Source organism: Eschrichtius robustus, chromosome 13 (assembly GCF_028021215.1).
Source record: "Eschrichtius robustus isolate mEscRob2 chromosome 13, mEscRob2.pri, whole genome shotgun sequence".
Classification (NCBI taxonomy): Eukaryota; Metazoa; Chordata; class Mammalia; order Artiodactyla; family Eschrichtiidae; genus Eschrichtius; species Eschrichtius robustus.
This window is the reverse complement of record NC_090836.1, coordinates 106360913-106374533: the sequence shown is the minus strand read 5'-3', so window position 1 is coordinate 106374533 and position 13621 is coordinate 106360913. Positions and strand designations below refer to the sequence as shown.

At 64.5% G+C, this 13621-nt stretch overlaps 1 protein-coding gene across 1 annotated transcript; it reads right to left on the bottom strand.

Annotated features, from left to right (window-relative positions):
* Nucleotides 1–257: 257 nt before the first annotated feature.
* Nucleotides 258–8617, bottom strand: PANX2 (pannexin 2). Its single transcript, XM_068560896.1, has 3 exons — nucleotides 8392–8617; nucleotides 957–2387; nucleotides 258–601 (listed from the first exon to the last, which is right to left on the bottom strand). Exons 1-3 carry the CDS (start codon nucleotides 8615–8617, stop codon nucleotides 258–260), a joined length of 2001 nt encoding a protein of 666 aa, XP_068416997.1.
* Between the last annotated feature and the right edge of the window lie 5004 nt (nucleotides 8618–13621).

Below are 13621 nucleotides of genomic sequence, written 5' to 3'. Positions count from 1 at the left end.
GAGGGGGGTGGCGGCTCTGGGCCTTTCTGGCCCCGGGCCCTACAGGGGTCACGGCCAGCCCCTGGCCCAGCCAGCGCCCCGACGATGCCATCTGAGGGGCCGGGTAGGCGAGGCGCTGAGCCCCGTGGCATGCGGACAGGAGGCCGGGGTGTGGGCAGTGCCGGGCGAAGCAGAGGCCGCATCCACGGGGGGCTGGGGGCAGTGGCACACTGCGGTCATGCAGGGGGGCCTGCGACGGCCTGGGCAGCCCTGTCCCCTCAGAACTCCACAGTACTCACTACTGTCCTGGGCTCCTCAAAGGTGGCGATGAGGATCTGCTGGGGGGGAGGGATGGGGATGAGGCTGCCCACATCCGGGGGGGCTCGGGGGGCCCCGTCCTCCTCCTCCCGTGCCTCATACAGGGTGCTGATGTGCAGCAGCGGGTGGGTGGCGTTGCGGCTCAGGATGGCGAGGGGGTCAGGCTTGCCCAGGCTGGCTGGCGACAGAGGGGCCGTGGCGGGGGCGGCGGAGGGCGAGCAGACGTGAAACGGGCCCCCCGAGGGCAGCGCGGCCCGGGATGGCTCTGCTGGGAACAGGACCTCCTTCTCGGGGAGCGGTGCATCTGCAAACAGCCCAGAGCACAGAGCCTCTGGAGGCCCCTCTCCCCACCTGCAGCCTCCCCGCTCCTCCCGCCTGGCCGGCTCGAGCTCTGAAGCTCCCGCACACAGCGGCCGGCCTGGGGGGACTCTGGCCGCCCCAGGAGCAGTGGCGCCCGTTTCCAGAAACTTCTTCAGGTGCCGAGCAACCTTACCGTGTGTCCCCGCCAGCCCTTCATCCCGTGTGCTTCACAGGGCCCTCGAGTGAGGGTCCCGCCTGTCGTCACCCTGGCAGCTGGCTCCCTTGCCCACCCCCTGCTTCCATCCGGCTGGTTCAGTCCTTAACCCCTGTCACGCCCCTCCAGCCCTGCCCATCCCTACCTGTGGTGGGTGCCACGGTCAGGCCCAGCCCACACTCCTCTGCCTGGGACAGGAAGCCCCCTTCCTGGCTCCGGGAGGCCGGCAGGGCGGCAGGCATGGCCTCGGCCTTGGCCTTCTTGGTGCCCAGGATGTAGGGATGCACGTCCAGGGAGAAGTGGCGGGCATGCTTCTTGTCGGGGGGCGGGCCCGCGTCGCCCCCGCCGCCCTTGTAATGGTGCGCGGCGCGCGCGCCCGCGTCCAGCAGCGGCGCGATCAGCGTGTCGGTGGCCGTCTTGCGGCGCACGGGCTTGGGCTTCTCGGCCTTGCTGTTCTCCACGCGCATGATGGCCAGAGGCTCCTTGAAGGGCTGGGGCAGCGGGTTGCTGGTGGGGATCCACTTCATCTTCTTGCGGGGCCGCTTGACCACGGGCGGCTCAGCGTCGCCCTCGGGCTCGGCGGGGTTGGCGCTGGGGTCCACGGTCTGCACGGCCGCGTCGCGCACGGTGGGCGTGGCGTCGTGGTTGGACTGCGCAAGCGCGGCCAGCAGCTGCCGCACCACGTTGTCGTACATGAGGTCGCTCTCGTTGGTGATGAAGTCCAGCCGGTTGAGCGACTTGATGTGGTCGCGGTTCTCGTTGCAGAACATGGCCAGGATGTTGATGTCGCAGAACTGCGAGCGGCGCCACTGCCGGCGGGTCTTGATGCCCACCTTGTGCAGCTTGTCGAAGATGAAGTTGCTCTTGCGGAAGATGAAGAGGTGGACGAGGTTGACGAGGATGGTGAGGTTCATGGAGCAGAGCAGCACGATGTCCACGCCCGCCACGATGCGCTGCAGCTGCACAGACGGCAGCTTGCAGGTGACACGCACGGCCGGGCCGCCCCCCGGGGCCGCGCCCAGCGCGCAGGTGAACTCGTTCTGCTTCTGGGTGGCGTAGTAGGTGCACAGGTAGGAGATGGGCGCCACGCTGAGGAGCAGGATGAGCAGGTGCCGCGCCAGGTAGAGCTTGGCCAGGAAGTTGCTGCGGCCGCGGCGCTCCAGGTACTTCTCGAACAGGTTCTGCTCGGGGCTCTTCTCCTTCTCCGCGTTCTCGATGATCTCACGCCGCTCGCGCTCCGTGATGCCGGGCCCCTTGGATTGGATCTGCTTCTCGATCTTGGGCGCGCGGCCCTCGGCAGCCCGGTGGTAGCAGTTGTCGATCTCCTGCAGCAGGAAGTTGAGCTCGGAGGTGAGGCGCGTGGATGCCAGGAACTCCCAGCCCAGCGCGGGCACGTACATGATGGCCGCGAAGGCCAGCAGCGAGTAGGGCAGCAGCTTGTGCTCAAACAGCGACGGCCACAGGCTGGCGTCCACGCCGGGCAGCGCGTCCCGCAGCTCCGTCCAGCAGTAGCCGCGGGCGTACAGCGCCTGGTCGCGGGTGAAGTTGTGCGGCGTGTAGCAGTAAATGGGCTCCTCTGGGGGCAGAGAGGAGAGGGGGCTGGGGGCGAGCCGGGCATCGGACCCCTCCCGCCTGCCCCGCGCTGAGCCCCCTTCTGCACATCTCAGCGTGGTGGCGTGGGTCTCACCCCCGGTACCCCGCCCCTCACGTACTGCAGTCAGCTGTGGCACAGACAGAGGTGGGTTGGGGGTGGAGGGTACAGCCGTGCCCACCCCGCCTTGGGGGGCCTACCTGCACTTGGAACCTCAGGCCCCCCTCCGAGTGCCATAACGTCCTCACGTGCACACAGGGACGAGTCCCAGAGAGGGCGGCACAGGCCACACCACTCAGCCGGGGCTTCTCTTCCAGTGGCACAGCTGGACCAGCCCCCAGCCTGGCACTGCCCCGGGCTCCATCTTGAGAAGGGCAGGAGGTCAGGTCCTACCTACCCAGAGGCAGTTACGGTGGCACAACTAAAGAACAACAAAAGTGGCCCTGCCTGCCCTTGAGAGTTGAGGAGTGTCCCCCCAAGACCCACTGTCCTGGGAAGGGCAGGCCTGGGGTCCCTGGACACTGTCCTGGGGAAGGGCAGGCCTGGGGTCCCTGGACACTGTCCTGGGGAAGGGCAGGCCTGGGGTCCCTGGACACTGTCCTGGGGAGGGCAGCCACCCCGGGGATCCGACAGGGAGGATTCACCACCCAGCCCGCCATGTCACGCAGGAAAAACGGTCGTCACTGAGCTGTCTGCCCCCAGGTGAGGAGAGGCACAAACCAACAGCGGAGAACGTGGGACGCTGTCCCCCTCTCCCTGCCCTCCAGCTGGGCCTCCCGGTGAACGCTTCTCAGAGGGGAGAGCTTGGCCGGCTCGGAGCCGTCCTCAGGGCAGGGCGTCACCGTTCACGGCCCCTGAAGGCCGGGCCACTCGGCCGTCAGGCCAGGCTCCAGTCCTTGTCACCACAGACCGGGCGCGTGTGCCCTCTTGCCAGTGGCAGAGCCCGGGCCCCCCGCCCAGAGGGCAGCGTCCCACTGACAGGAGGTCAGTGCCCCCAGCCCGACCACAGCTAGCATACGTGCCAGCCCGCCCTAGGCTGGACCCTCCCTCGCAGCCCCCAGGGCGGGTCCGCTGAGTCTCCCTCTGCTCCAGCGTAAGCCCCTCACCCCACGAGGCTTGACACCAGGAAGCAGCGGGGACCAACGCACCTGTCTTGTCTGTCTATCTGTCTGTGCAGGCCCCTCCCAAGGCCTGCCCCACATTAAGCCCGGCCTTTGAGGCCGGGAGAGGCAGATGGTCACCGCTGGTGCCCCGGCTACACATCTGGGCACGGAGACCCCACACGTGCCTTCGGCCCCAGCGCACGGAGGTCATCTGGCCTCTTACATACATACGCAGAGCCCCAGCCATTGCCCCCAGCGTGACAGCCCCGCACCATCCTGAGGGTTGAGGGGGGCTTGAGGTGGGCCTCAGGATCGCCGGAGTGGGGCCCACAGCTCGTTCCAGGTGGTGTGGTCCAACGGCCATGGCAGCAGGACCTGGGGCTCCACGTGGCAGGCACTGGGGAGTCACGGAGGGCCTGGGAGCAGGAGTGACGGGCGGGTGAGCTTTGCTCGGCTGTGGTGGCGAGGCCAGGGGCTCCATGAGGAAGCTGTGCCATGGGCACACGAGGGTTGGGGCTGGGTCAGGAAACGCTGGTACCCACAGCCCAAGGCCCCTGACGAGGACACAGATTTGGGGCCTAGTGGTGAGTTGGGCTCAGAGAACATGGAAAAGGCACAGGATCCCCCCTCGTGGTTGAGAAGATAGCATTTTATTCACTTGCTTTTTGTCCTCACAGCCAACTCCAGGCCAAGGAAGGGCAGACGCTCTTCTCTGGGGGAAAAGGACGGCGGGGAGAGGTCCCCGGGACCCCCAGGCCCCTGGTCCAGGCCCCAGGGGAACTGGGAGGGTGCCGCGGCTCTGGGGCACGGAGGGGGCCTGTCCCCTGGCCGTGAGTGCTGCAGGCACAGGGGAGCTGGGTCACCCGTGGATGGAAGCAGGGCCCCCATGGGTCCCCACGTCCTCTCACGTCTGCCACTGCCCCCTGGCTGCTGGGAGGGGAGGAGGGATGAGCCCTGGCTCAGGAGAGGCCCAGCTCCAGGGCCCCTCGGGCTCTACACTGCGGTCTCTGTCTTTCCCTGACCTGCAAAGCAGGTCCAACAGCCCAGCAGAGACCGGGTGTGTCATGCAGGTGCCTCAGGACACACGTGTGCAGTGACCCTGGCCCGGAAGAGCTGTGGCCGCATGTCCTGACTTGAGCTGCAGGGGCCTGGGTGCTGGGCCGGACTCTGGTTGGGGGTGGGGGCGACCACTGAGCCAAGGGCCCTGGGCACCGGGCGCTCAAACACTGCGGTGCCAGCACAGGTGTCCGACCGGGACATGCAGACCCAGCCAGCTCACCCAGGACACCTTTCCTGAGGATGGCACTGTGGACTCTGGACCCGAGCACCCCTGGCTATGCCCCGAGAGGACACCGGGGCCAGGGTCCTCGCAGCCCCGGGTGCTCCCAGAGACCCCGTCGTGGAGCGCGCAGGGCCGACTGCGGTGCCGTGGAGAACATCGAGCCAGAGCAACAGCCAGGGCTTGCGAGGCCGCTTCGGGGAAGAAGCCGTGTGTGCGATTCCGAATTCGCTGCAGCCGGGGCTGCTCCCGGTCCCCAGGCCAAGCCCAGCCCTCGACAGCGTCCCCTCCCAGCCCGACCGCCCTAGTTCCCTTGGAGACCCTGCCTGACTGGGGGTAGAAGAGGCACACCCGTTACAGGCATCTCGGAGATGTCGAGGGTTTGGTTCCAGACGCCAGCGATAAAGCGAAGATGGCGATAAAGCAAGTCACACAAATTCTTTTCTTTCCCAGTGCGTATAAAAATAATGTTTATACTATACTGTAGTCTATGTCTACATGCTGTATGTATGTCTAAAAACCAATGTACATACCTTAATTAAAAATACTTTATTGCTAAAAAATGCCACCCATCGTCTGAGCCTTCAGCGAGTCGCAATCTTTTCGCAATAGTAACATCAAAGATCACTGCTCACAGGTCACCGTGACAAATGTATTAATAAGGAAAAAGTTTGAAATATTGTGAGAATTACCAAAATGTGGCACAGAGACACGAACTGAGCAAATGCTGTTGGAAAAATGGCACCAGGAGACCTACTCGTCGCAGGGTTGTCACAAACCTTCAAATCGTGAGAAACGCAATATCTGCTAAGCACAACAAAACGAGGTCTGCCTGTGTTTGGCTATTTTAGGAAAAAGCAGCTGTTGGTCCCCTCTTCCCAGGGCCCACATAACATCTGGAGAAACCGGTAACCCTTCAACGCCCCGCTCCCCCGCCATCCTCTCTTTTGGCCGTGCGCCTGGCTGACCCCTCCATCCGCCACTGAACGGGTCTGCACAGTGGGGGTGTCTGTGGAGCCACGGGGGCCTTCCCGCCACCTGCCACCCTCCAGCCTGGGGATGCGCACAGGCCCCGGTGTTCAGGGAGGTCCCCGCCTGGCTGGCTCCTCACCATGAGCCCAACGGCCAGCATGTGCTTGCCCACGTGTCACCAACAGGCAGACACGTCGGACCCCCATCCCCTGCGCCAGGGCACCAGGTGAGGATCTGGGTGCTGGGTGGGCTGGTGGGGGTGAGCGCCGGGTCCCCTCGAGCCGAGCTGGGCTCCAGTGGATGGGACGTGGATCCTTCCGTCAGTGGCAGGACATACCCACACCCCTGGGCTCGGAACCTGAAGGTGGATGGTGACCCAGTGCTGAGGGGACGGCTCGGGTGTGCTCCTGTCTGGGGGCGGGGGATGCAGCTGGAGGGGCCTCCAGCGCCCCTTGAGGGTCAGAGCTTCTGACCTCGCTTCCTCTTGCCCCCCTTTGGTCCACTGCAGTGGTCCCCTACCGTCCTCAGATCTGGAGAAGGGACCCGGGGACGATTCTGAGCTCTGTGAGGAACGCCAGGTAGACGGACCCTGATCCAGGAGAGCAGGAGACGCAGCCGCCTCTGCCCCGAACCGCGGGGGGTGCAAGGGGACCGCGCGGCCTCAGTCACTCAGCAGCGGGAGAGCTCGTGAAGCCACTGCCACCCCCCATTTGCTCTGTGACCTGGAACAGGATTACCACGGGGCAGACCCGGGCCCCGCGCGCCAGACACGCTCCACCGGGTGGGTTTTGGGTCGCGGGATGCTGGGCCCGCAGGACCGGCACCCGCCTGCCCTGGCTCAGAAGGCCTGCCTCGCCCTCGCTAGGGAGGCACCGGGCCCCTCCTGACCAGCATCGGGCCCAGGCGTGTCCCCAGACACACGCAGGTGGGTGTGAAAGGGCAGGTGGCACAGGGAGGCCAAGGGTACCGCCAGGAGCAGAGATGAAGGACTCGGGGAGACCCAGAAGCCCAGCCTGGCTGGATGCTGAGGCCCCCCGACGTGGGGGGAGCTGGTTCACAGCAGAATATCAAGGTGGTGGCCCTGTCCCAGGAGGTCGCCTGAGGGCGACTGAGTCCTGAGCCTGCCCCACCGTGTGCATCTGGAGTGGCCGGATTGTTCCCCCAAAAGATGTTCTAGCCCCAAGCCCTGGTACCTGTGAATGTGACCTTGTTTGGAAAGAGTCTTTGCAGATGTGATCAAGTTGAGATGAGTCACGCTGGATCAAGGGAGCCCCGATCCAATGACCGGTGTCCTCATAAGAGGAGGGAAATTTAGACAGACACCCAGGAGGAGGTGTGAAAACGCAGGCAGAGATCAGGTGATGCGGCCACAATGAAGCCAAAGAAGGCCCAGGACTGCGGAGCCTCCAGAACTGGAGAGGCAAGGAGGGACCCTCCCTGGGGCTTCGGGAGCATGGCCTGCCCACGTCTGGATTTTGGACTTTGGACCTCCGCACTGTGAGACAATAAGGCTCTAGTGTTTGGAGTCACACGTTTGTGCCAACCTGTCAAGGCTGCCCCAGGAGACACCTGTGCACAGCCTGACATCCCCCCCAGGCTCCTGGGGAGCGTGCTGACCCGGGGAGCGGCCCCACCCGGGGGGGGGGACGAGGCAGCCTGGACAACGTCCACCCTCAGGTCACAGGGACCCCTAACGGGTGAGTCCTTTGTGCAAGGAAGTCTGTCCACGTCCCTCAGGGGAGAGTCGCCCTCTCTGCCACGGGCTGGTGGGCTGTGGAGGGGCCTCCCTGGACATCTGGGCCCTGAGACCACTTGCCAGCCAGACCCTGCGTGGGGGGCCGTTTCCCGTCTCCAGCCGCCCACCCACCTGCCTCGTGTGGACCCTTGGGCCCCGGGAGCCCACTCCTCCTCCTCCTTCCTGCCTCACCTGGGGTCACCTCTCGTTAGGAGGCCCTCAGGTGCTGCCCAAGTGCGCTGAATCTGCTCAGGACCACGTCTGTTGAGGGGAGCTTCAACCTCTCATCACGTCCACGCTGCCGTGGTCACTGCCCTTGTCGGTTTCTTCTTCTACCCGCACCAGCCTCACAGGGGCTGGGCCTGCTGCTCCTCCAGGCCCTGCCTGGCCTGGGGGGCCTCTGCCCAAGACCTGCCCAGCCTCCCGGTGCCCCCCCAACCAACCGACCAGAATCTGCCCACTTCTCAGGGTCTTCATCCCACCACCCGCCCCAGGACCCTGCCCAGAGGCCGTGCTTCGGTGTCCGCTGTCCCCATCACCTGTAACTTCCTTTCTTGGTCCCCACCTGGCCACTCCTCCTTCCCTCAGACCCTGCCCACTCCCCCTTCTGGTCGCCCCTCTTCCACGCCAGCCCCCACGTCTCCGTGATGCCTGGGACCGCCGGGTCCGCCCGGTGTGAGCCAACGGAAGGTAAATTCAATACATCGGAAGAGAGGGATCAGGGAAGCAGCCCCAGCGACCGGCGACACATGCAAGGTTGGGGGAGTGTTGAGGGTCTGCGGGGAGACCCCGGGGCACCGCCCACACTGCCGGCCCCAGTGGGGAGGCCCGCGGCGGCTGGCGCAGCGAGGGTGGCCCGAGAGGGCACGCGCCCCTCCCGCCGCGCGCCTCCGGCCTCACCTGCGAAGTTCTTGGTGAAGACCAGGGTGACCAGCAGGATGGGGACGAGCACGGTGCCGATGGTGACCACGCGATCGAACGGCAGCTCCAGCTTGAGCTGCAGCAGCAGCGCGGCCAGGGCGCCCGCCTTGTCTTCCTGCGCGCCGGGCAGGATCAGCTCGCGCAGCTTCTCGCCGGCCAGCAGCGCCGTCGCCATGTCCGCGGACGGCTCCAGGAGGTGGTGCATGGGGGGCGCGGGGGGCCCAGGGCGCGGGGCCCGCGCTGGGGGCGGGGGGCGCTCCGCCGCCGCCCCCCGGGGCAGGGGTCGGGCCGCCCGAGCCGGCGCGGGCTGCGGGGGGCGCAGGGGCCGCCGCCCCCGCCTCGGCTGCAGCCCCGGCGTGGCCCCGGCGCGTCTTTCCGGCGGGGGCGGCGGCGGCGGGACCCCCCCCGCCCCGAGCGGCGGGCGGCGGCTGCGGTCCCGCCGCGGGGAGGGGGCTGTTTACCTGCGGCGACGCGCGGCGTGGCTCCGCCCCCCCCGCCCCCCCACCCCCCCGCACGCAGATGCGGCGCCGGCGATGACTTGGCAAAAAATATTTGAATTAAATAAAATGAATGAACAATGGTTCTTCCTCTTCCTCAGGGCGGGGAGGAGGGGCAGGCCGAGTGGGGGGCTCCCGTCCCCCGAGGCGCGGGCGTGGCTGCACGCGGTGGAGATGCGGCGGGGCCGGCCGCGTCCTGGGCCCCCGTCCTCCAGCCCCGCGTCCGGGAGCCGCCCCGCGGGGAGCGGTTCCTCGCCCGCCTCCGGCGCCCGCCCGCTCTCCGCTCTCTACCGAAGCCTGGCCGCCACCGTGGGCGCTGAGGCTCCCACCCACCCGGGCTGCTGCGGACACAGACGGGGGACTGCCACCCCCCACGCGGGGCGGCCGGCCGGCGGACGCTGCGGGGCGTCTCCTCACGGCCTCTGCACTGCAGCCGTCGCCCCGGTGCCCTCCCCCCGCGTCGCCTCCACGCGGTCCCGCGGCCTCTCTAGCCCTGCACCTCCTCCCCATCACCCCATCCGTTTGCCTTGGTCAATGGCATCCTCCCGGTCGGCCTGTGCCCGCATCTTCCTGACCCTTACCCCCTCCACTCCGACACCCCCGTGCCCACCCTCAGGCACCACCCCTCTCGCACCCTCCTGGGTTCGGTCTCTGGCGCAGAGCCCAGCTGCCACCTTCATGCCGATTAACTGCCAGACTCGCTGTTTCACTTCTTATTCTTTCATAAAAGGTCCCCGTCCTACTGTAATAGGATATACACGTGCTCTTTATAAAATATTTAGCGTAGTTGGAGTTTCAACTTCACTCAATAATTCATCCAGCTATGTCTTAAGCACCCGTATTTGCAGGCCTTGGGTCACTGCTGTGAGCTAATTTCCCACCCCCTGTCAGGGGGGCTCAGAGAGGGGGGATGTCCTCTACAAGCCTGAGCTTCACACTTTTTTTTTTTTTTTTAAATATTTATTTATTTAGGCTGCGCCGGGTCTTAGTTGCAGCATGCACGAGGAATCCAGTTCCCCCACCAGGGATGGAACCCGGGCCTCCTGCATTGGGAGCGCGGACTCTTAGCCACTGGACCGCCAGGGAAGTCCGGGGGTCGCTGTGCTTTCGAAGACTCACCAGTGTTTCTGAGCGACGCCCACCCGTTCTACCTGTGTACTGCTCACTGAGGGAGTCGGGCTGCTTCCATCCCCAACAACCCAGACACCTCCAGTCAGGGGCTGGCCTCTCCCCTGCAGCAGCACGTTTCCGTGATCCCACATGCCGATGGAGGTCCCCCACATTCTCCTTTTCCCTTATTTAATGGCTTAGGTATTCATGGCCTTTCCTTTTCCGTATACATTTTGGAGGATGGGGAAGGTGGAAGTCTGCGCTGCCTTAGGCTGTTCCATCGGTGAACAGGGCACATCCCTCCATTACATCTTCTGTGCCTCCTGTAATAGAATCATTATTTCTCTGTAACGTCTTGTTGGTTCTTCAGGTTACTTCCTAGACACCCTGTAATAGCTCCGCTGTAAACAGCCGCCACTTTCTGTGGTGTATTTCAGTTGGTTAGCCCGGTTAGGAGAAAAACCGCTGGTCTCCATGTGCTCTCAGAATTGGCAGGTGGCAGAGTTGCCACTGGAGCACAGCGGGTGTGCGGTGGATGCTGGCAGGACGAGCGCATGGCGCCCACAGGACGGAGGGCGCAGCCGGGGCTGGCGGCCCTGCACCCCTACCCCCACGTTACGGCACCCCCTCCGACGCTGTCCTCATCCCAGAGAGGGGCCTGGGTGGGGAGGTGACACCTGGTTAGGGGCTCCGATCCCGCAGAGGCTCCGAGCTCCGCCCTCCCTGCCCCTTGGGCAGGGGTGGACAGCAGGGGCTGCGCCGGCCCTCACCCCTGGCCGGCCCAGACTGGGTGGCTACTCTCCCCAACTCCTGTCTCTGGGGCAGGATGGCATTAGGGGGGCAGCCTGCCCTTCCTCGTGCTGATCCAGTGACATGGAAGGACTTTGGAAGGTTGAGGGACATTACTACAGCAAAACCTTCATTCTCATCTCTATTTAGGTGACGTTTTATCAGCTCGCATATCAATGAAGACGAAAAATAGGAAAAAGCCTAACGCTGAACACTGTCTTATTACTTGGGCGAACCCCAAGTAATGTTCGCCCTTGAAGATGGGCGGCTCATTAACTGACGCATTTCCAATTCTACTTCGACGTTCAGTTACGAAAATTTGCCATGTCTGTGCCTCGTGTTGATCGAGTACGTACCTAACGATTCTGAGAACACGGAAGTTCTTGTTCCCAGGTCTGGCCGCATGGTCTCACAGATTAGGACAAACGACCCCCTCGATGTACTCCAGGTATTTGTCTGGGAGCAGCCGAGGGTGCTGGATAGGACAGGCCATGGCACAACACGGCGTAGGGTCATCTCACCCCACACTTGGACAGCAGGTGGGCTGGGAGCTCTGCCCCACCGGCCCCCTCACTCTGGAGACTGGAGCCACCGCCCTGGGGTCCCCAGGCACCTGGCGGAGGAAGTGGAGCTGGTAAGCTGGTCCACTCGAGCCCTGTGGCACTTCTGTTGGCCCTTCGTTGGCCAGAGCTCTCAGCCGGCCCCGCGGGGCTGGGTGGGGAGGCAGGTCACAGCCCACCGTGTGCCCGGGAGAACAGACCCTCTGTGACGCCATAACTTTCAACCCAGCACATTCCGCACTGGGGTGCCGTTCTGTGGGAAGGAGGAAAAACATGACGTTTACAGCTGTGAAAGGACAACTTGCTGGGGTCCTTTTTAAGTGGACGAGGGCGAGCGTCAAATTGCAATGGCACTTTGAATCTTTGTCGGAGATGCTGAAAAGGCTGCTGGAACTGTTCTACTTTAAAACGATAACATTTACAAGACGCCGGGCATGAGCAGCTTTAAAAAGTGAAAAGCTTGGATCACTTACGAACGAGGGGCGGGACACACAATTTCCAAGTTTCATTTAGGGGACCTCTGTGCAGCCACACCTACCCACGGTGCGCTTTTTTTTTGGCTGCCTTGGGTCTTTGTTGCTGTGCGCAGGCTTTCTCTAGTTGTGGCGAGCAGGGGCTACTCTTTGTTGCAGTGCGTGGGCTTCTCATTGTGGTAGCTTCTCTTGTTGTGGAGCACGGGCTCTAGGCACACAGGCTTCAGGAGTTGGGGCACGTGGGCTCAGTAGTTGTGGCGCACGGGCCCTAGAGCACAGGCTCAGGAACTGTGGCGCACGGGATTAGTTGCTCCGTGGCTCGTGCGATCTTCCTGGACCAGGGCTCGAACCCGTGTCCCCTGCATTGGCAGGCGGGTTCCTAACCACTGCGCCACCAGGGAAGCCCCTGTGGCGCCTCTTACCTCTGCTCCACGGGGTGTCCATGCTGGTCTAGGTGACTCGGCCTCCCACAGACTCTGACCCTTGGCGGGCAGGCACCGTGTGCTTCTGCCCACAGGCAGCAGAGGTCCCTGCTTGGGCACCGGCCCCCATCCCCATCCAAAGGTCACATGGGGGCTCCTGCCTGTTCTGGCCCAGCCAGGCTGTGCAGCGCCCTCCTGCCCTTGGCACACAGGTGTGCCCTGAGTACTGCCACCCCAGACACACCTCTGGGTCCCTGCTGAGATGTTCCCTGGCCCACCCAGCCCCTTACTGCCCCTTACTGGGACACCCGCCCAGCCCCTTACTGCCTGCAGCTCCTGCCCTGGCACGTGGTGGTGACCAAATACCGCCACTCGCGCCACCGAGGATGGAGGGTGGGACCAGCCACGTGTACTCAGCCAACAGTGGCTCCCCCCCCGGAATTTCTAGGTCTCCACTGTCACCGGTTGGTGTCAGAGGCCCGGCCCCCAAGACCCTGCTCTGGAGAAGGTGGCATGGCAAAGCAGAGTGGGCTGGACTGGGACCCGGTCACGGAGAAGACCAAGGGGGCAGAGACAGGTGGCCAAGTGGGCAGGAGATGCAGACCGAGGGGGTTCAGTGGGACCCTGACTTCCACTCAGACTCTGCCAGGTGGGGCTCGAGGCTGCTCAGAGTGACCTGGCAACTGTCCTGGCAGCCCACGCACGCGGCCAAGGCCAGAACCTTCTCGTGTCCTGACAAGCTACTGGCTCTGTTTCTGAACCCAGCCCTTCCCCCACCAACTGACCCACAGCAGCCATTTGTGGTGTGTCCGCAGTTAGGAGAGCCCAACCCCAGGCCTGGGGGCCCCAGTGGGCTCCGGGCTGAGCCACCGGGGCCTCGACTTCCCCACCTGTGAGCCAGGAGACGGCATTCCCAGTGCTCACAGCTGTCGGCAAAGGGACAAGGCCCTGAGGAGCAGGGGTGGGGGCAGCCAGTCATGGGGGGGTGCTAGGGTCCTGGGGTGGCCTTGGGACCCCTGGTGCGGACACTGTCTGCCCTGTCCCTCCCGCCACGCCTTCCACCTCTGCAGCACCCACGGGAAGGTCTCTGTGGCCCTGCCTGTGACCTCCAAAGACTCGGATACAGGCCCCGCCCAGCTGCAGCAGGATGCAGGCGGGGGAGGATGCTGACCCCCACCCCTGCCCTGCCGGCCCAGCCCTGGGCAAAGACCCCCAGAGCCCCCAGGCTTCACACAGCTGGCGTGTGAAGTGAACGTGGCTCAAGGGCCTGGAGGCCATGTGAAAGCCTGACCGCCACCCCCAACACTGGACGCGGAGGCCACGCAAGTGTCCCACTCAAGCGTTTATTTCGGTGACAG

Coding starts and splice junctions, on each gene's coding strand:
- PANX2 (XM_068560896.1), bottom strand. CDS start 8,617: ATGCACCACCTCCTGGAGCCGTCCGCGGACATGGCGACGGCGCTGCTG. Junction 2,388..8,391: donor CTTCACCAAGAACTTCGCAG/GTGAGGCCGGAG, acceptor CTCTGCCCCCAG/AGGAGCCCATTTACTGCTAC. Junction 602..956: donor GACCGTGGCACCCACCACAG/GTAGGGATGGGC, acceptor GGCTGTTTGCAG/ATGCACCGCTCCCCGAGAAG.